At 44.1% G+C, this 19,733-nt stretch overlaps 1 protein-coding gene across 4 annotated transcripts in view; it reads left to right on the top strand.

Annotated features, from left to right (window-relative positions):
* The first annotated feature begins 424 nt into the window (after nt 1-424).
* The window catches only part of LOC132022675 (shieldin complex subunit 1-like), an 84,021-nt gene continuing 64,712 nt past the window's right edge, over nt 425-19,733 (top strand). Inside the window, exons 1-2 of one of the 4 annotated variants that reach the window (XM_059407915.1) lie at nt 425-514; nt 10,400-10,581. In XM_059407915.1, coding sequence (XP_059263898.1) covers nt 10,404-10,581 — 178 coding nt within the window. In that variant the 5' untranslated portion in view covers nt 425-514; nt 10,400-10,403. Of the gene's footprint in view, nt 515-588; nt 752-5,558; nt 5,581-9,694; nt 9,890-10,399; nt 10,582-19,733 lie in introns of those variants that run through there. The other 3 variants (XM_059407914.1, XM_059407917.1, XM_059407916.1) reach the window with 3 other exon arrangements.

Genomic DNA, 19,733 nt, shown 5'->3' with positions numbered 1-19,733 from the left:
TGTCTTTGATTAGTTTCTCTCTATACTTTATGTTGTTGGTTTTTTTTTTAAGATTTTATTTATTTATTTGACGGAGTGAGATCATAAGTAGGCAGAGAGGCAGGGAGAGAGAGGGGGTAAACAGGCTCCCCGCCAAGCAGGGACTCAATCCCAAGACCCTGAGATCATGACCTGAGCCAAAGGCAGAGGCTTAACCCACTGGGCCACCTAGGCGCCCCGACACTTTGTTTTTTTAAAACGTAAACATTTAAATTTTTCAAATTTAAATTAATTTTTTTTTTCTTGTTCCCTTTCGTGTCCACCAAAAGCATTTATCTGTAAACTTTTAGAAATTGCCCAGACTGTCAAATGCGCAAAACTTCCCTGGCTGGGCGAGTGCCCTCAGTCAAGATGGCTGCGGTACGTTCCATCGCCCTTGCTTGCCCTCAGCAAACGTGGCTACAGCGACTTCCTTTTCCCACAACAAATATGGCGCCTCCGCTTCCGGATTTCGGTGCGCTGCTCTTGCGGGATGGTGAGTGTAATGGGGACTTTGCAATTTTTCTCAATCCGTTGTCTCCGTGGACTGTGGCGTGACCTGGAATTGGGAGTAGGCAGGGGGTCTGGGCAACGCATCAGATCGTTCTCTCATAATTGGGAAGTTACGGAGGCTTCTCCTGGCACGCTTCCAATTTCCCGGTGCCCCTCCTTCTCCCCACCAACACATGGCCTCCCTAGCCACATCTTTGGGGAAATCCCCCAAATTTTGCAGGTAGTGTGACCGGATGCCCTTCCGTTCCTCTTCTTCTTTTTAAAAAATCAGCTTTTTATTTTTATATAATTGTTTATTTAGGAAAACATCTTTTTAAAGATATAATTCACATTCCATAAAATTCACCTGTTTAAAATGTCAGATTCCGTGGCTTTTCATAGATTCCAGGATTGTACAGCCGTCGCCACGATCTAATTTTAGAACATTTTTATCACCCATTAGCGGTCTCCATTCACCATGACATTTCAGTCTTAGTACTAGTCTACTGTCTGTAGATTTGTCAGTTTGGAATTTGATATAAATAGAATCGTTCAACGTGTGGTTAAAAGATAAATTGAGGCATGTTTAAAATTCTAAGTTAATTTGTGCAAGAAGCGATTGGAATTGGGCAGTATCCAATCCAGCAGGTAGAAAGGGCGTTCTCAGGAGCTGAACAAAATGAAAGACTTAGAGGCAGAAGCCAGCAGGAAGAAGGAAGTAATACTAGGCCAAAAAAAGCAGGTTATTGCAAGGTTACATCTCTGTAGGGAATGGCAAGGACCTTTCTGGCAGATTACCTAACTAGATGGCTCCTGATTGGTTGTGGAATTTAGCACAAGTGACACCATTTTGGATCTGTTGTCTTGTTTTTTAACACTAGCTCCTCATCACTAAGTATAGTATTGTCAAAGTGTGTCCTTGCGGCATGTATTAGAACTTAATTTTTTTTTTATAAAGCTGAAAAATACTCCATGTGTGCCTAGAACACATTTTATTCATTCATTCATCAGCTGATGGACATTTGGATTGTTTCCACTTACGGTTTATTATGGATAAAGCTGCTGTGAACATTGGTGTAAAGTTTATGTGAACATGTATTTTTATTTCTCTTGAGCATATGCCTAGGAGTGGAAATGTCAGGTTAGAGTGTAACCCTGTTTAATCTTTTGAAGCACTACTGAACTGTTTTTCCAAAGAGCCAGTGACTTTGTATGTGGATATCCAGTTGTCTCGGTGTTGAAAAGACTGTCCTTTCCTTTTCCTGTGAAATTGTTTTTGGCACCCTGTGGAAAATCAATGGACCATAACTGTCAGGTTTTACTTCTGGACTCAGAGTTCGATTTCATTGATCTATATGTCCATTCTTATGCCAGTACTACACAGTCTTGATTATTGTGGCTTTTTAGTAAGTTTTGAAATAAAAAAGTATGAATCCAACAACTTTGTTCTTTTTCAAGATTGTTTTAGCTATTCTGGGTCCCTTGCATTTCTGCATGAATTTTTAAATACTTTTGTCAGTGTCTGCAAAAAAAAAAAAAAAAAAAGTTAACTGAGATGCAGCTAAGAAGAATTATATTGATCTGTAGATCGATTTGAGCCATATTGCTATCTTAAAAGATTGTCTTCTAATCTCTGGAAAGACATCCATTTGTTTAGATTTTTAATTTCTTTGAACTTTTTAAAAAAGGTGGGACTTGAATTTATAACCCCCAGATCAAGTGTCAAATGCTCCACCCGCTGAACCAGGCAGACATCCCTTTTTCAACATTTTTTTGTTTTGTTTTCACTGTACATGCCTTGCACATTTTTATTAATTATATTCCTAAGTATTTTATTGTGGTTGATGCTATTGTAAATGGAATTATGTTCTTAATTTTAGGATTGTTTATTGCTTGTGTAAAATCATTTGCGTGTACTTTTATTATATTGATCTTGTATCCAGCAATCTTGTTTAACTTCTTTAATGGTTCTACTAATTTTTAAAGAGGATTCCTTGGGATTTTCGGTCCGCAAGATCACATCTTCTGCTAATAGAAGTAATTTTACTTCTCTCTTTTATGAACATCTTTATTTCCTTCTCTTGCCTCATTGTGCTAGCAATAACCTACAATGTAAAGTTGAATAGAAGTGATCAGAGCAGGCATAATTACCTTGTTCCTATATCAGTTCCCTAGGGTGAAAACATTTAGTGTTTTACCACAAAGTTTGATGCTAGCTATGCATTGTTTGAAAAAAATTTATCAGATTGAAGAAGTTCCTTACTATTTCTAGTTTTTTTTAGTATTTTGATCATGAAAGAGTATTTGACTTTATCAAATGCTCTCTGTGTCTGTGTGTGTTGTGGTTTTTGTCCTTTATTCTAACTAGTGTAGTACATTGATTTTCAGGTGTTAAAACAACTTTGAATTCCTAGAGTAAGTTCCACTTGTCATGGAGTATTATCCTTTTTATATTTTGCTGGGTTTGGTTTGCTTCTTTTCTGCCACGGATTTTTGTGTCTCTATTCATAATATCGGTATTTAGTTTGGGGTGATACTTTGTCTTGTTTTGGTGTCAGGCTAATACTGGACTTAGAGTAAATTGGAATGTGTTCTCTCCTCTTCCATTTTTTAGAAGAGTTATCTAGGTGAGAGAAGTGTTAAGTGTAGTGGGAGGAAGTGGGGCCTATTGGAGAACCTGAAGGAAAGCCATTATGCTTGAAGCCTGGAAAGCAGTGGAGGTTGGAGGATTTGGCTAGATAGAAATTTCTAGGTGGTGATTAATGTCTCAAAGGAGGAAAGAAGAGAGAGCCTTGGGCTAAACACAGAGGAAGTCCAGTTGGGGATGGAAGATGAGCCACAGAGCAGGCAGGAAGGAACAAAGGCAAAGAGGTAGGAGGGCAGTCAGGGGAATGGCTCCCTGAACAGTGAACAAAGGATAGCAGAGTTTCTAGAAGTCAGATGCTGGAGGGGAGGGCAGGTGTCAAAGATTTCCTTTTCACTTTTCTTTCTTTCTTGACAACTTTTAATGTTGATATCATTTTTTAAAAAATAGTGTGTATATTTATTTTATTTAAATTCAATTAATTAATATATAGTATATTATTAGTTTCAGAGGTAGAGTTCAGTGATTCATCAGTCTCATATAATACCCAGTGTTCATTACATCACATGCCCTCCTTAATGTTCATCACCCAGTTACCCTATTCCCCACTCCCTTCCCCTCTAGCAACCCTCAGTTTGTTTCCTATGATTAAGAGTCCTATGATTAATATTACAGTTTGTCTCCCTCACTGATTTCTTCTTGTTTTATTTTTCCTTCCCCTCCCCTATGATCCTGTTCATTTCTTAAGTTCCACATTTGAATGAGATCATATGATAATTGTCTCTCTCTGATTGACTTATTTCACAAAGCATCCTACCCTCTAGTTCCATCCGTGTCATTGCAAATGGTAAGATTTCATTCCTTTTGATGATTTAGTAGTATTCCAGTGTGTGTGCATGCACATAATACACACACACACACACACACACCACATTTTCTTTATCCATTTATCTGTTGATGGACATTTGGACTCTTCCCATAGTTTGGCTGTTGTGGACATTGCTTCTGTGAACATTGGGATACAGTTGTCCCTTTGGATCACTACACTTCTATCTTTGGGGTAAATACCCAGTAGTGCAATTGCTAGGTTGTAGGGTAGCTCTATTTTCAACCTTCTGAGGAACTTCCATACTGTTTTCCAGAGTGGCTGTACCAGCTTACATTCCCATCATGATGTTGATATGATTTTATACCTTCAAAAACTTGCAAGACTAGTACAAAGAACTCCCAAATAACCTTTTCCTGATTCACCTATTGTCTACACTTGCCCCATCCATTTTATTTATCATTCTCTATCATACACACACACACACACACACACACACACACACAGAACTATTTGAGAGTATTTTGCTCACATTAAGTCCCCCTACCAATGAATATTTGGGTGGCATTTCCAAAGAACAAGGACATTGTCTTACATACTGGGTTTTGTTGAAAACGGGAGTGATATGGGCATGTTGAAATATCCAAGGGAGGGTCCAGTGGAAGAGAAGTGAGAGAAGGAGTTGTGATCACTGAAGGCTTGTTGAAGGGTCCAGAGAGTGGGATTTAAGGTACAGGTGGAGGTGTCAGACTGCCACGGGAGGGATGGCTCTCTGTTGTGAAGAAAGGTGAAGCAGTAGGCAGATGTGGGATCTTTGTTCTGTTTGATAGGGGAGTGGAAGAAGTTCCTCTCTGCTGGATTCTGTTTCCTTTGTCAATGAGGAAGTGAGCGGATCTACTGAAAAGAGCAGGGAGGTGTGTGAGAGGTGGGAAAGGTCTGAGTTGAAGAGGGTTGGAGAAAACATGAGACTCAAGGAGAGGGGAAGAGGGAGTTATGGGATGAGGATCTCGAGATTCATGTGGCTAGAGGGCCCATTTCAGGCTGATGCTCATTCATTTTGGGTGAGCCAGCTTGTCCTAGCACTGGAAAGTGGGTAGATAAGTTGAGTGGGTAGACAGGCTGGAGTTTTGCCAAAGGAATGTGATTAAAGGATAGAATGGTTAGGGGAAGGGAAGTTTAGGGTACTAAGAAGATAATGGACCATAGAAGATACTGGACAAGGATGAAAGAAGCAAGATGGCTACTGAATGGGAACTAGAAGGGTAAATGGATGGGAGGTAGGCTGGGAAGATAGGAGCCTGTAAATTGTCTTTTAATTTTTACAGTTTCACTTATTGGAGCTAGACATTATTGAACAGGCATTCTTTACGAGGTATTTTATGTGCATCCATTTCATGTAACTATGACAACCACATGAGGTAATGAGCTTAGTCATCAAGTCATTTTTTTAAATTTAATTTAAATTTTTTACAGATTTTATTCATTTATTTGACAGAAAGAGACACACTGAGAGAGGGAACACAAGCAGAGGGAGTGGGAGAGGGAGAAGCAGGCTTCCTGTCAAGCAGAGAGCCTGATGTGGGGCTCAGTCCCAGGACCCCGGAATCATGACCTGAGCCGAAGGCGGAGGCTTAACAAATGAGTCACCCAGGCGCCCCAAGTAATTTTTTTTTAAAGATTCTTTCTTTTTTTCTCTCTTTCTTTCTTCCTTCCTTCCTTTCTTTCTTTCTTTCTTTCTTTCTTTCGAGAGACTGCACATGGGTATGTGTAAGTGAAGGGAATGGAGGAGAAAGAGAGAGAGAATCTTAAGCAGGCTCCACAGCCAGCACAGAGCCCAACACGGAGCTTGATCTCATGACCCTGAGATCATGACCTGAGCTGAAGTCAAGAGTCAGATGTTTAACCGAATGAGCCACGCAGGCACCCCAGGCCATTGTTAGAGATGAAGGTGAGATGACCTGCTCAAGGTGACACAGCTAAAAAGTGACAGCGGGGGTTCAAACGTGAGTCTGTCATTCCAGACACCCTGTGCATTTCTGCACCTTTCTGCAGAGCTTCCTGGCTGTGTTCCCTGCTTCGCTTTGACCCTCCTCCGACTCATGCTTCACTTTGCTAACAGTGTGAGCATGTGGAAATGCAAATTGATTGTATCATACCCTAACTCAGAAGCTTTCATTACATTTAAATGGAAATATTTATACAAAGATGAACCCACGGATGAATAGAGAGTTGGGTAGATGGACAGTTCTGTGATAAGGAAAATCACAGCAGAATGTTGACTGTGAACTCTGAACAGCTTTAGGGATATTCGTTGGATAATTCCACTTCACGTTTGAAAATTCTCATGTAAAATGTTGGGAGGGAAGAGCCCTGATTGAAATAAGAAATGAAATTAAACAGCTTTTTATATGGGAACCCTGCTGACTTGGACTGAAGTCTGAAGAATGCATAGTCATGGAAGATGGCCGTCTTTGCTCGGCAAGCTGGTTTTAAATTTTTTTTTTTTAAGATTTTATTTATTTATTTGACAGAGAGAAATCACAAGTAGATGGAGAGGCAGGCAGAGAGAGAGAGAGGAAGGGAAGCAGGCACCCTGCTGAGCAGAGAGCCCAATGTGGGACTTGATCCCAGGACCCTGAGATCATGACCCGAGCCAAAGGCGGCGGCTTAACCCACTGAGCCACCCAGGCGCCCCCAAGCTGGTTTTGATGTAGAGAGACTTCTTGTGTCTATGCCTCTCCGGTATTGGGAAAGAATGCTCACATTGTGTAACTATAAAGTGCTTTTAAGAGAGGAAAATAACCTCTTCTGGAGAAGGAAGTGGAGCCACCTATTAAAATTTTAGGACAAAGATAATCATTGTGGGGCGCCTGAGTGGCTCAGTCGGTTGAGTGTCTGCCTTCCTCTCAGGTCATGATCCCAGGGCTTGGGATCCCAAGCTCTGCATTGGGTTCCCTGCTCAGTGGGGAGCCTGCTTCTCCCTCTGCCCGCCTCCCCTGCTTGTGCTTTCTCTCTCTCGAATAGATAAATATTTTTAAAAAAAGATAATCATTGCATTCTACTTGTGATTGCAGGCAACAGAGAGGGTCTCATGTGTCCCTCATACTTGCTTCATTCTGTGCAAACTCAGAGTTCCAGATGTTTCACAGTCACAGGTTCTGACTTTGTAAGAAACAGGATTCTGTCTTTCAGTAGGCTTGCTTTTTTCTTTTTTCTGTTTGCATTCGAATGCCCAGTTTGGAACGTATTTGACATTTAATACAGGTGATTCTAAAAGAAAAGATAGGTGTCCCATCAATGTGCTGTTTGTTTTCAGGAAGGATTCCTTTTGTTTGTATCAGTAATGGCACTCTTGCTTGATGGGCAATTTCAAGGCTCCTCTTCAGGCAGGCAGGTTATACTGCTGTCCTTCACTGACCCGTTTTTTTCCCTTCCAAGAGCTTCTAGAACAGTGTTTGGTAACATGAGGGGCGAAGGAGGAGACACAGATGCCTGTGGCAGAGGTGTTTGCTGAAAACTTCAGGCGTGGTTGACTAATATAACTTGTGAAAAGACACAATGTTCTTGCTTCTTTGGGAACCTTGATCCCTCTGCTTCTTTCAGAAGCAATCAGCTGCTATCTTGGCTTGCTCTCTGCCTGAGCGAATGTCCACAACAACATGTGACTGGGTGTCCTCAAACAAGAAGAATCTTGCCAGGCCTCTCTGCTGATTTGTTTTTATACACCTCTGTCTTTGCCTGATCAGGTGGTACTTTGAGCTGTGCAGAGACGCAGGAGGCTGGGGGGTCTTGGAGCTGGGTTCATCCTGGCTTGATATTTTCTGGATGAATTTCTTGGGCAAGTTAACTCTACTTCTCTCTGTGTCTGACTCTTAACTCTAAATAAGGGCAGTACAGAATTACCTGCTTCGTAGGGCTGTTCTAGATAAAGCTCTTAGCACAAGATTGGGTATCCAATACACATTGGATAAATGTTACCTACTCTTACCTAGTGTACTTATTCTGAAATTGCTTGTTTCATTCAAACATATGTCTTTGAGACATTTCCTTTTTTTTTTTTTTAAAGATTATTTATTTATTTATTTGACAGAGGGAGAAGCAGGGAGAATGGGAAAGGGAGAAGAAGGCTTTCTGCTGAGCAAGGAGCCCGACACAGGGCTGGATCCCAGGCCCCTGAGACCATGACGTGAGCTGAGGGCAGACGCTTAACTGACTGAGCCACCCAGGCACCCCCTCTCTCCAGTCCCAACTGTCATTTTAAGAGCTGCACCATATTCCATAATTTGGAATACTGTCTCCTCCCGAAGCCATTCCTCCTGTAGTCTTCTCAACTCCATCCATATAATCACCCTGTCATTGAAACTATCACTCCTTGTTGACTCTCAGTTTCACTTTAACCTCGTTATCCATTCAGTTATTACGTTCTGCTCTCATTTTAGTTCCTAAATCTGTTATTTACTCTGTCCCCTGCTCCTGATTGCTCTGCTCTGGGTCACATGTTCCTCCTCGTTCACTGGGACCACGGCAGGTGAAGGAATTCCTCTTGCTTCTGAGATGGCCAGCCACTGGGCTGAAACCCTGCAAATGCATCTCCTATCCAGCTGCCAGATCTGCACATCTGACCATGCAGGCCCTCTGCATGGCGCATGGCCACCCATGGCAGTCATGATGTGTGCTGTTGGCTATAATATGATTTATCAGTGACAACAATTTATGAGGCAGAGACTGGCAGAGGAGGACCCCTTATTTTATTTTATTTTATTTTATTTTATTTTATTTTTTAAGGTTTTTGTTTGTTTGTTTTTTAGAGATTTTGTGTATATTTGCAAGAGAGAGAGCGAGCGAGTGCAGGAGCGTTAGGGGAGGGGCAAAGGGCAGGGAGCCTGATGCAGGACTTGATCCCAGGACCCTGGGATCATGACCTAAGCTGAAAGCAGACACATAACCAAGTGACCCACCCAGATGCTCTTATTTTATTTTTTTTAGGAACACCTGATTTTTAACAAGGAATGTCCAAATCATGAGCCCAATAAGCCACCTTTGTGGTCTCTAGAGCATTGCTGGAGAGTTTGTGTTTCCATGTTGCTGTCCTTCCCAGAGCTGGCATAGGAACAGGAGAGGGCCCCACAGTTATCCAGCTGAAACCACAGGGCTTGTCCCTCCCCAGTTACCCATGCACAACTCTTCTTTGACTCTGACTTTAAAGTCCCAACACCCCATGCCACTGCGGTTGCCCAAACTGGTTCTATTGGTGTTTATGCTGTCTGCCGCCATGGTCAGGCCTACTACTTGCTTGGGGATAACCTTGTCCAGAAAGCTTAATGTCCTTTTCTGGATTCTTCTCTGTCTTGTCCTTGTGTTGACCTGGTAGGTCTCTGTATTTGGATCATCCCAAGCTGTGGGCAGCTTGAAGGAAGGGTCTGTTACAGTCACCTTTGTATATCTAGGGCCTGGCATGTGAAGTAAGTGACAGAATGTATGTTTGAGTAGGCCACAGATAAAAATACAAATTATCTGTAATCTTATTGTTCAGAAATTAAACTACTGAATTAATTACCATTAAAGTTAATTTGGGATATACCCTTTCAGATGCTTTTATTAGCTAAGGATCTATAAATTTCTCACTCATACACACACACGCACACAGGCCAACACCCCACACATGATACTGTATTTTATAAAATCTGGATTGAATCCTCCCTTTTGTTTAGAAATCTTTTTTCAAAGTAAAATATCATGAACAGTTTCTTCCTTTTTTTTTTTTCCCAGAGTTTATTTATTTGAGAGAGAGAATGAGAGCAGGAGAGAGAGAATGAAGGGGGAGGGTCAGAAGGAGAAGCAGACTCGGCACTCAGCAGGGAACCTGATGCGGGAGTCGATCTGAGAACTCAGGATGGTGACCTGAGCTGAAGGCAGTTGCTTAACCAACTGAGCCACCCAGTCACCCTCAGGAACAGTTTTTTGTCTCGGTAAATATTCTTGTAGTCCTTGGATTATATTGCTACATGGTGTTTCATCCTTATCAGACATGCAGCTTATTCTCCATTTCAAATTATTATTATTTTTTTAAAGATGTACTTATTTATTTTAGAGAGAGAGCATGAGTGAGGGGGCAGGTGGTGAAGGAGAAAGAGTCTCCAGCAGACTCCACACTGAACGCAGAGCCTGACGTGGGGCTCGACCTCACGACCCTGAATCACCACCTGAGCTGAAACCCTGAGAGTTGAGCAATTACCCGACCGAGCCACCCAGGTGCCCCTCCAGCTAAAGTTATTAATGGGCTCTTTCTGGGCTAAGAGTATCTGTTTCTCCTGAGGAAGAAACATGGTCAACAAATAGTGAGTCTAAAGTAGGGACAAGGAAAACTATTACTAACGGGAACATAAGGTATTCTGGGACTTTCGTCCTTCGAGCTGTGGCCGAAATGGAGGCTCCTCTTTCACAGTGACTTTTGTATTGAGTTGTTTTTTCCATGGCAGGACTATGGCGACCCAGGAAACTGCTCCAGGAAGCCAGTCAGAGGAGAGCAACGCTTTGGACTTGGCGTCCATCAACGACATAAAAGATTATGCTCTGCAGAGACCCCACCAGGAAGCAGACAGCGACGCACTGAGCTCTGTGGAAACCCTTTCTCTTCCTTGCTCTTCTGATGTGGATTCAGGTAAGATGCAGAGCTTAAAACCAGCTAACACTCACACACACACACACACACACACACACACACACACACACATACACACACACACACACAAACACAATACTTATGGGCTTGTGTTTGTTTGTTTCTCTCCCTTCCAGTAGCACCTCTGTGAGGAATGGTCCATTGTCTGGGGTAGAAAACATCTTATCTAAGCAGGACTGTGGGGAGAAACTTCAAAAGACAAAGCTCCCTGGTGTAACCAGGACACAGAGCTGTTTCCTGGAGGCCTTTTTAGTCTGAGTCCTTTTCTAATCTCCGTCCAGCTGCATTCTGAGGCTCAACAGGGAGAGGGGTGGAATTGCTTTTTGTTTGGTTCTTTTAAAACTTCAGAACGTGGTAATAGGGGCCTGTTAGAGGTGGGCCTGTGAAAGTAACAGGGGCTTTTGTATTCCTTGTATGAACTATACTCCACATTTGGGGAACAACTTTTCTACGAGTGTCCCTGGCCAAATTGCCAAAAAGTCTATTATTTGAACTTAATGATGATTCCTTGACATCGTCAGTGACCGACCATCTCTGGTTGCAGAGCCCTTGTCTTCCCCATTCATTGCCTGAACCTGACCTGGAGGTCCATGGACCTGGACTCAAAGCTCTGTCACTTACTGATGATGGGACTTGTCTGTGTACTTGACATCATCATTTAGACTCCTGTTAGACTTCTTAAATTCGCTGCATCCTAAACCAGATTGCTGATTCCTCTCGCCCTCCCCTGTTCCTTCCCCCTACTATACACACACCTGTTCTCTGAGGCTTTCTCATCTTGGAAAAGCACTTTTATCTTTCTGTTCACTTAGGCCCAAACCCAGGAAGCTTTCTCAACCTCTCTCACATCCGGTCCCTCACTGATGGCTCCACCGAATGAATCTGGAATCTAAAGAGTTTTGCCATCTCCACAGCCACCACCCTGGTCTGAGCCACTCTTGTCTGTCTTCTGGTTTATTGTTACATCTCCTAAATATCTTTCCATATCACCCTTGTCCTCCTACAGTTTCTTCTCAACACAGCCACCAGAAGATCCTTTTCAGACACAAATCAGATCGTGTTAGTCCTTGGTGCAAAGCTCCCATGGCTTCTCATCTGTCTCAGAGCAAAAGCCCAAGTCCTTAACTGGTACCCCTGCCCTCTGGGTCCTGGGCCTGCCGCCTCTCTAACCTCACCTCCTACCTATCTCCTTGCCCTCCCCGGACTGGGCCTCCACCACACTAAGGGTGCGCTCGCCCTTCGCGGAGGCCCTTACCTCCCGCATCTAAGAGCCAGCCCCCTCCATCCTGATGAGGTTCCTCTGTCCTCCCCTTCCCTGGCTTTATTCTTCTCCATAGCACAAGGGCCACTGGGCACCCCAGGGAGGACCGTTAATTTCTTTGTCTCCCCGCCCTGGGATATAAACTCCAGGATAGCACGCACTCAGTAAGTGCTTGTATGAGGAAGGAATGAGGAAGTGTAAGAGATATATCTGTATGGATTCGGAGCTGAACTTGATCCTAACATAAAACTCTGTTCCCCTCTCTGCTTCCCACATGTATAGCTTAAAGTGGGTTATGAGTGACTTTGGAACATTCCATGGATCAGGAGTGGGAGTCATAGGCGGCACTGAATTAGATGAAGCCTGTCTTTAGCCCCTAGCACAATCAGTGTTGGAGGAGATTGTCAGATTGCCTCTGGCTCCCAGAAGAAAAGTCAGATTGTGTTACTGATGGAGACATAGCCAAACTGTCAGCCATCGGTGTATGCAAAGTAAGTTATCAACTCAGGTGCAGTAAATCCTGGGACACTTCTCTCAAGATGGAACCCAAGAGACTTATAATGTGCGCCTTGCACCCAAGTGAATCACTGTGGGCCTTTCCCCTTGGGGGTCCCAGCTCTCATTTCTTTCCTCCCTGCTTTGACTTCTGCCCATCCCTGGATGCCTGGGGCCTTCATGTTACCTGTCAAAACCACCCAAAAAACAATCTGAAAACTTAGACAAAAGACAAATGACTAGCTGTAGCTTCAAGTGTTAGTTTTTTCAGGAAGGTCTTTGTTGAAGAAGACCTAGCCCAAAAGGAATGGTTTAATTTCAGGAATCAGGGACAGGTAGAAGAGAGATCTGGAGGCTCTGTCTTTCTGATGTTTCTAAAATGCAGTCCTGAACTCTGGGGGAAGCTGCTGTCCTCACTGTTTGCTCTGCACTCACCATCTTCTGCCTCCAGTTTCTCAAAACCATCCAAGGTCTTGGGTTTTGATTTTCTATTTTTTTTTTAAGATTTTTATTTTATTTATTTGACACAGAGAGATCACAAGTAGGCAGAGAGTCCTATGTGGGACTTGATCCCAGGACCCTGAGATCATGACCTGAGCTGAGGGCAGAGGCTTAACCCACTGAGCGACCCAGGCACCCCGAGTTTTGATTTTCTATCTGTAAGTAGGATCCACTTCCCTTCCCTTCACTGATAGGATCCACTTTCCTTTCTTTCACTGTGTTCATGGGTAGTTGTAATTACAGGTTCCCTCCCCATAGCCCTCCAGAAGATTTTGCCCACCTTTTCATCTAGTTCTGACAACTCTGGGTCTGCCGTTGGCTCAGAGAGACAGCCCACCTTGACATCGGTCTCTATTGGTACTCTGATGGCTACTGTCCTATTTCAGATTCTTAACATACCTCACTCCCAAGCCAACTTACATTCCTGGTTTTCTTGTTTGCTGTTTTGTGTTGTAAGGAGATTGATCTTCCAGAGATTGGTGAATACAGTCAAAGGTTTCCGGCTGACAGTCACCACTGGGCTGTACCCACCCTAGGACTCACTCACTGTTAGCCAACATGTGGCTTGTGTTTGGCTTACTGTATGGTTGACCATCTCCAGACTGGTAGAGTATGGTAGGTTGCTTACAGTGGAACGGGGATCTGAGGGTAACGCCAGGACCTGGCTTCCCTGGCTGCCGGGTGAAATAGGAGCCAGGAGCTGACCATTAAGATTCAGTCAAAGTAGCTCAGTTGTTAAAACCTACAGTCCAAATTCAGACACACAGTTGGCAAGGGGGCTGGGGTTCACAATGGTGGCATCGAATAGTCCACTGGTGGCCGAGCACAGCCCTGCACAGGGTAATACAGAGAGTCCCCACAACTCCCGGCAGGTGGCAGGCAGTGTGCAGACGGCTTATCCATGAGTGGCAAGGTCCTCGCTTCAAGGCTGGAGTCAGCATCACAGCTGTAAGCCCTGCAAGAAGAGCAGGCGAGGGACGAGTGGCCTCAGTTTAAAGAGACGGCAGAGGCAACTGGAAAAGCCAGCTTGAAAGAATATGGACCCAGGCTGAAGCCTCACTTTTGCCAGGGGTCCCCCATTTCACCACACAGCCACCTCTGCCTTCGGCCCGTCACTCACCTGCTCTTCCCAGCGAAGCTTTCTGAACAAGTTGCCTGTATGCCACTCTGCTTCCTCTTACAATCATTCCTCATTCCTGGGCGCATGTCCTCTATCCCCACCACTCACTAGACGAGGCCTGCCCTGGCTCGGATGCCAATGATCTTCCCCAGGAGCTAAACCTTACGGATAAACGTTTTTAAAGATTTATTTATTTGAGAGAGAGAGCACGTGTTCGCGCACATATGTAAGTGGGCACATGTGAGTGGGGGCAGGGGCGGAGAAAGAGAATCTTAAGTGGACTCCCCGCTGAGCATGGAGCCCAGCACAGGGCTCAATCCTGCGACCCTGAGATCATGACCTGAGCCAAAATCAAGAGTCGGATGCTTATCCTAGCGAGCCACCCAGGCGCCCCCCTAATGGATACTTCTCTGCCCTTATCTTGTGTGCCCAACTGCCATGTCACCATTCATGCCCTCGGGGAGGATATGAGTAGCAAGGGACAGGAGACTTAAGAGCACTTTCTAGGAAACTAATGGGTTGATAAGCATCTGACAGTATTAGTCAGAAAAACCTGAAAGCTTTGGTCATTTCAGTCTGGGTATCCTAACGCGGGTGAGGCTGGGCTGTGTCTGTCCACATAAACACAGCTCATTTGTCTTAAACTGGTGTCTTAGGCAAGGGTTGTCTGGCCACTCCTTATAAAGTGATGGTAGAACAAACAACTTGTCACCTAAGCCAGGCGCAGCAGTACAAAACTCCCGCCCTCTGCCCTTCCTGGTGAGATCCGGCGGAAGGCCCCACTTGCCAAATAGGTCTCCCTGAAACCGGCTTTCTGTCACATTCCTCTGTTGAAGTCCCTTGGGGATATCATTGTACACCTCCACTTTCCTTCCAATGCCAGTCAAAGCTCCTGTGCCTCATTCTCACAACTCTGTGTGATCTCATGTCTGGGGCGTTTGTTCACAATATCCGACGACCAATTCAGCAGGGTTGCAATATCTTAAAAACTGGCAAGGCAACCAGGCAACATGCAGGTGCATATGCCCGCTGAATAATACAGGCCCCTGCTGGTGGGTGTCTAACTACTCATTAACATGGACCTGCCGCTCCTGTCAGGCTGGTTTTTATGCAGAGTCAGGCCCGAATGCCTCTGCTACGTTGTTCTGGTCCTTGGCATGCACTCCTTCCACCCCAGTCAACTCCAGGCCACTCCAGAGACTGCTGAGTGGAGCCCATCAGTTATCCGCAGTACACACTTACTGATGCGCTTAGATGCGCTGTCTCTTAGATGCTTGTTCCCTTTCCCTTTTGTTACTGGGCTTGAGTAGAGCCTAGAGTAGGAGAATGGAAGGTGGTCAGAAGGTCAGTGGTCGTGGATAAACCCCTCAAAAGCAAAGTCACCAAGGTTTCCTGGAGTCCGTGAAGGCCTGTGTGTACTACTCTGTCATTTGAGAAACTTCTGCGGAGTTCTAAGTTCGTGTTGCTGATCTCATCAGGGGCCTCTGCGACCTTTGTCCCCCAGAGCACCCCAGGTGCGTTCTCATCAGGACAAAGAACTCCTCTGAAGGTTTCGCTTCCACATTGCCGTATGGAAGTCGGAAATCTTTCTTTTTGAGCCATTTCCTCAAACTTTAACTTCTAAGAGCGTATGTTGAGAAATCGGCTGAATGTATACAGCAAATTGAATGTTAAACACAATAAGTCTTTGATGATTAAAAGCCCTCGCTGACAGTCCTAGCTCAATGTCTAAAGTTAAATAGCGGTTTGTTGTTGTTTTGGAATCTGTCAACATCACAATCTTCAAAGGCCATTTTGTAACCTGTATATTTAGGCATTTCGTCCAAGGAATTTGCTATTTAGGAGTAGATAAATATAAGGGACGCTTTGGTGGTTCAGTCAGTTAAGCATCTGCCTTCGGCTCAGGTCATAATCCCAGGATGCTGGGATCAAGCCCCACATGGGGCCTCTTGCTCAGCAGGGAGCCTGTCTCTCCCTCTGTCTTCGCTCCCCCTGCTTGTGCTCTCCGCTCCTTCTCTCTGACAAATAAATAAATAAAATCTTAAAAAAAAAAAAAAAGTCTAGATAATTATATCTTTTTTCCTTTCTATGAGTCATATGATACCTATTTGTAATTCTGGAAAATTTTGTTTCCATAAGAAATTTTAAGCTCTTAAATCTAAAATCTCGAAATAGAATTTATATAATAATTATAGAATTCTGAATGCAGTGTCGTCATTTTATATAGGAGTCAGGATGTATTTTAGACACGTAAGTAACATTCAAGACATTTTCCTCGTAGTGCTTTCAGTGATACCCAGCCTAGCAGCTAATGACCCAGTGCCCTCTATGCTGGACCCAAGATATGGGGAGGAAGGGAAGGAAGGAGACTGATGAACTAATTCTCTGCGAAATCGTAGAACAAAATCTGGTGCTCACTATCCTGTGCCCAGCTGATGAATTTTACTTGGAAAGTTTGAGTGTCTAGCATAGCAGAATTCCCTAGGTTGAGGTCTATAGGTTCAGCCACTCAGCCTTCATTTTCAGATCCAGAACAGGGTTTTGAACTCTTTGCTTGCTGCTGTTGGAAGGCAGCAGTTGTCCTGATTGTGTGGTCCAAGTGGCGAAGGATAAACCGTTCGTGCAGATGACGAAGGTCCACAAAGTCTGAGAATGTTCTTACAACTTCTGCGCCAGCGGTTTTCAGACTGTGCTCTCGGCAACCCGTCAGGAACTGTCAGGTCAGGGTTGAACTTGTGGGGGCCCTGGCTTCTCCACTCTTGCTCTCCATGTCAACTTACATGTGTTATTGGCTTCCGGATGAGCAGTTGTTGTAAGAAAGGATGTCAGGGCCAAAAAGGGTTTGAAAAGCCCCCAGCTCACCTGGGTGTGTCATTTTCTGCAAGAGGCAGTTGAGCCCCAGGATCATGGGGCACATCACCCGAGGTCACAGAGCTCCTGTATTTCCTCGGTGACCTCTGTACAGAACATGTCTGACTATGACTTTTCCATCCCTTTTCTAAAGCAGAAGAATAGAGTTCTCTATCTTAGATTGCTAAATTGTAGATAACCTTAAATAGTCATTCGAAGTACTAGTTGAAGAGGAGATTCATTTTCAAAGGCTCAAGAATGCTATTTGCCAACTACGACATCTCTCCTTGCTCCTGGCTTTTGAGTTTCAAAGACGCCTGCTATGGGAGAAGAGACTTGTTTACTTCTGTGTACTTTGCCTGCACTTAGAGTTTTAAAAAGAAATCCCAACTGATTTGAAAGATGGGCTGTGTTCTGGTGGAGAGCCACACCTACAGGCATTTATCTGTGAAGTTCAGGTGCAAAGGGTCTGACCAGATAGCTCTCCCTCCTCAAGGCTTCTGCAAGCGAGCATTCACTCATGACTTATCACTCAGCTGTGTCTTCTTCTTCGTCGTCGTCTTTTTTGTTTTTTTTTTTTAAGGATTTTACTTTTTTATTTGAGAGAGAAAGAGAGCAAGAGAGCATGAGCAGGGGGATGAGGCAGAGGGAGAGGGAGAAGCAAACTCCCTGATGAGCAGGGAGCCTGATTCGGGACTCGATCCCAGGACTCTGGGATCCTGACCTGAGCCGAAGGCAGACACTTAACAGCTGAGCTACCCAGGTGCCCTGTGTCTTCTTAAAATGAGAAAATGACTTGATTGAAATAATCAAATGTGTACACCTTCATAAGTACCACTCGCTCATATATATTTGTAGGACAGAGGAGACTATATGCAGCTGAGAAGAGATTAATAGTTTATCATTCCAGGTGCCGTGCTGTTCATGTTCCCTGCACCGTTTGTTCTGATTCTTATACCCACCCCCGAGACACAAGTATTATCGTGATCTCCGTGTTACCCAGGAGGAAGTAGGCTTATAGAGGTTACATATTGATATGCTACCCAAAGAATAGTGGAAAGCTGAGACTCAAACCTAGGTCAGGCTGACTTCAAAGGCAGAACTTTAAGGAAATGCAAACATTCAGGTATGAGTAAGTGCTAACTAGTAAGTCTGAAATATTTCTCCTCTTAAGTGTTTCTCCTTCAGTCTCTGCTAGCTTTTTCCCGCTATCCCTGCTAACCCGGAATATATCTTTATTATCAGCCCCGTCCCAGGGGTGACCAGGACTCTAGCTCATTTTGACCAGCGTCCTGTCCATTGCTCCCCGAGCTCGCCTTTCAACCTGTCTTCTTCCCATTGTCGAAGAAGCTCTGGCCACCCGCAGACTAATTGGAGAGAAGGCGTTGCCTTCTCAGTTAAATTTCTCAACACCAGGTAGGATCCAGCTTCTCATGTTAAAACCAGGGAAGAGGGGCTCCTGGGTGGCTCAGTGGGTTAAGTGTCTGCCTTCGGCTCAGGTCATGATCCCACGGTCCTGGGATCGAGCCCCACATTGGGCTCCCTGCTCAGCGGGGAGCCTGCTTCTCCTTCTCCCTCTGCTGCTCCGCCTGCTCAAGTTCACATACACTCCCTTCTCTCCCTCCCAAATAAATAAAATCTTTACAAACCATGGGAAGAAACCGAGTCTTCTCACTCCATTTGCTGGAATGAATACAACCCTTGATAACTCTTCTGTCCGGAAGAAATCTTCTCATCTGGCCTGGGAACTATTCTTAAACTTGGCCCTCTGCCCTTTGAAGTTATAAATCATGCTGTTTGCTGAGTGGCTGCCCTTTATTTACCTCCAGGCTCCCTGGAGTTTTTCGTAGAGCTGGGTTTTGCTAACATGCTTGAAGTGACAAAAACCCAGCTTATTGGAACATACTTTTTCAGGGTAAATGCTTTATCCAGTCCTGGGTCGCCCCTGCTTGCCTTTTGGGAGTCACGTTTTGTTCTCTGCCCGTCTCATCACACAGTGCCTGCAGTTGTTGCCTTTTAAACCTAGACCCTGACGTGTGAGCAGAGAATAAGTGTATATAGTGCCTGGCACATAGCAGGTGCTCCGTAAAGGCTGGTTGAATGAGTCAATGGAAAGCATATATACGTGGAATTTGATAAGGTATGAAAATAGATATAAAGTATTACAGTCCCTTGATCACCAGATTAGAGCCTTGTCATCAAACTTAAGTTGTGAGTAATCTTATGTGTACTCTGGGATGAGAAAGCTTCTAAGTTAAATAGTACATACTCTTAATCTAATCCCTGCAGGTTTGCTTAACTCTCATTTGGAAAGTCTTCAGACTAACCCATCTTGACCCCTCAAAAGCCCTTAGCTTTTTCTCTTGATGAGAATACCACAGAGAAATGAGCATCTGTGAGGAGGTAGACTGCTCCTGAGAGCAGAAAATTATCACTCCATTTCTCTACGGCGAAGAAAGTATGTTCCAAGCAGAATTGTTTCTTAATTTATTTTTACAGTAAATATTTCTCTAATTATAGTGCGTGAAACTATGGCTTTAAGGATATCCCTAACAACTGCTTTTTATTTATTTTATTTTAATTTTTTGAAGGTTTTACATGTACTTTATTTCTTCAATCGTGCCAGTGCACAGTGCTTTCACTTGGCCTCAATTATGAGTTGGTTTTGAAACAGTTCAGTATTACACCAGCTGGGATAATTACTAATCTTGCCCTTCCTTTGGGCACAGTGCTTTCACTTGGCACCCATTTATTTCTAGTAGGCACAAAAACTCCGTAAAGAATGAATTATAAAGGCCTAACACAGTGCACAGTGCTTTCACTTGGCCTCAATTATGAGTTGGTTTTGAAACAGTTCAGTATTACACCAGCTGGGATAATTACTAATCTTGCCCTTCCTTTGGG

This window comes from Mustela nigripes, chromosome 7 (assembly GCF_022355385.1).
Source record: "Mustela nigripes isolate SB6536 chromosome 7, MUSNIG.SB6536, whole genome shotgun sequence".
Taxonomy (NCBI): Eukaryota; Metazoa; Chordata; class Mammalia; order Carnivora; family Mustelidae; genus Mustela; species Mustela nigripes.
The sequence above is the reverse complement of the archived record's forward strand: the minus strand, read 5'-3'. Positions and strand labels throughout refer to the sequence as shown.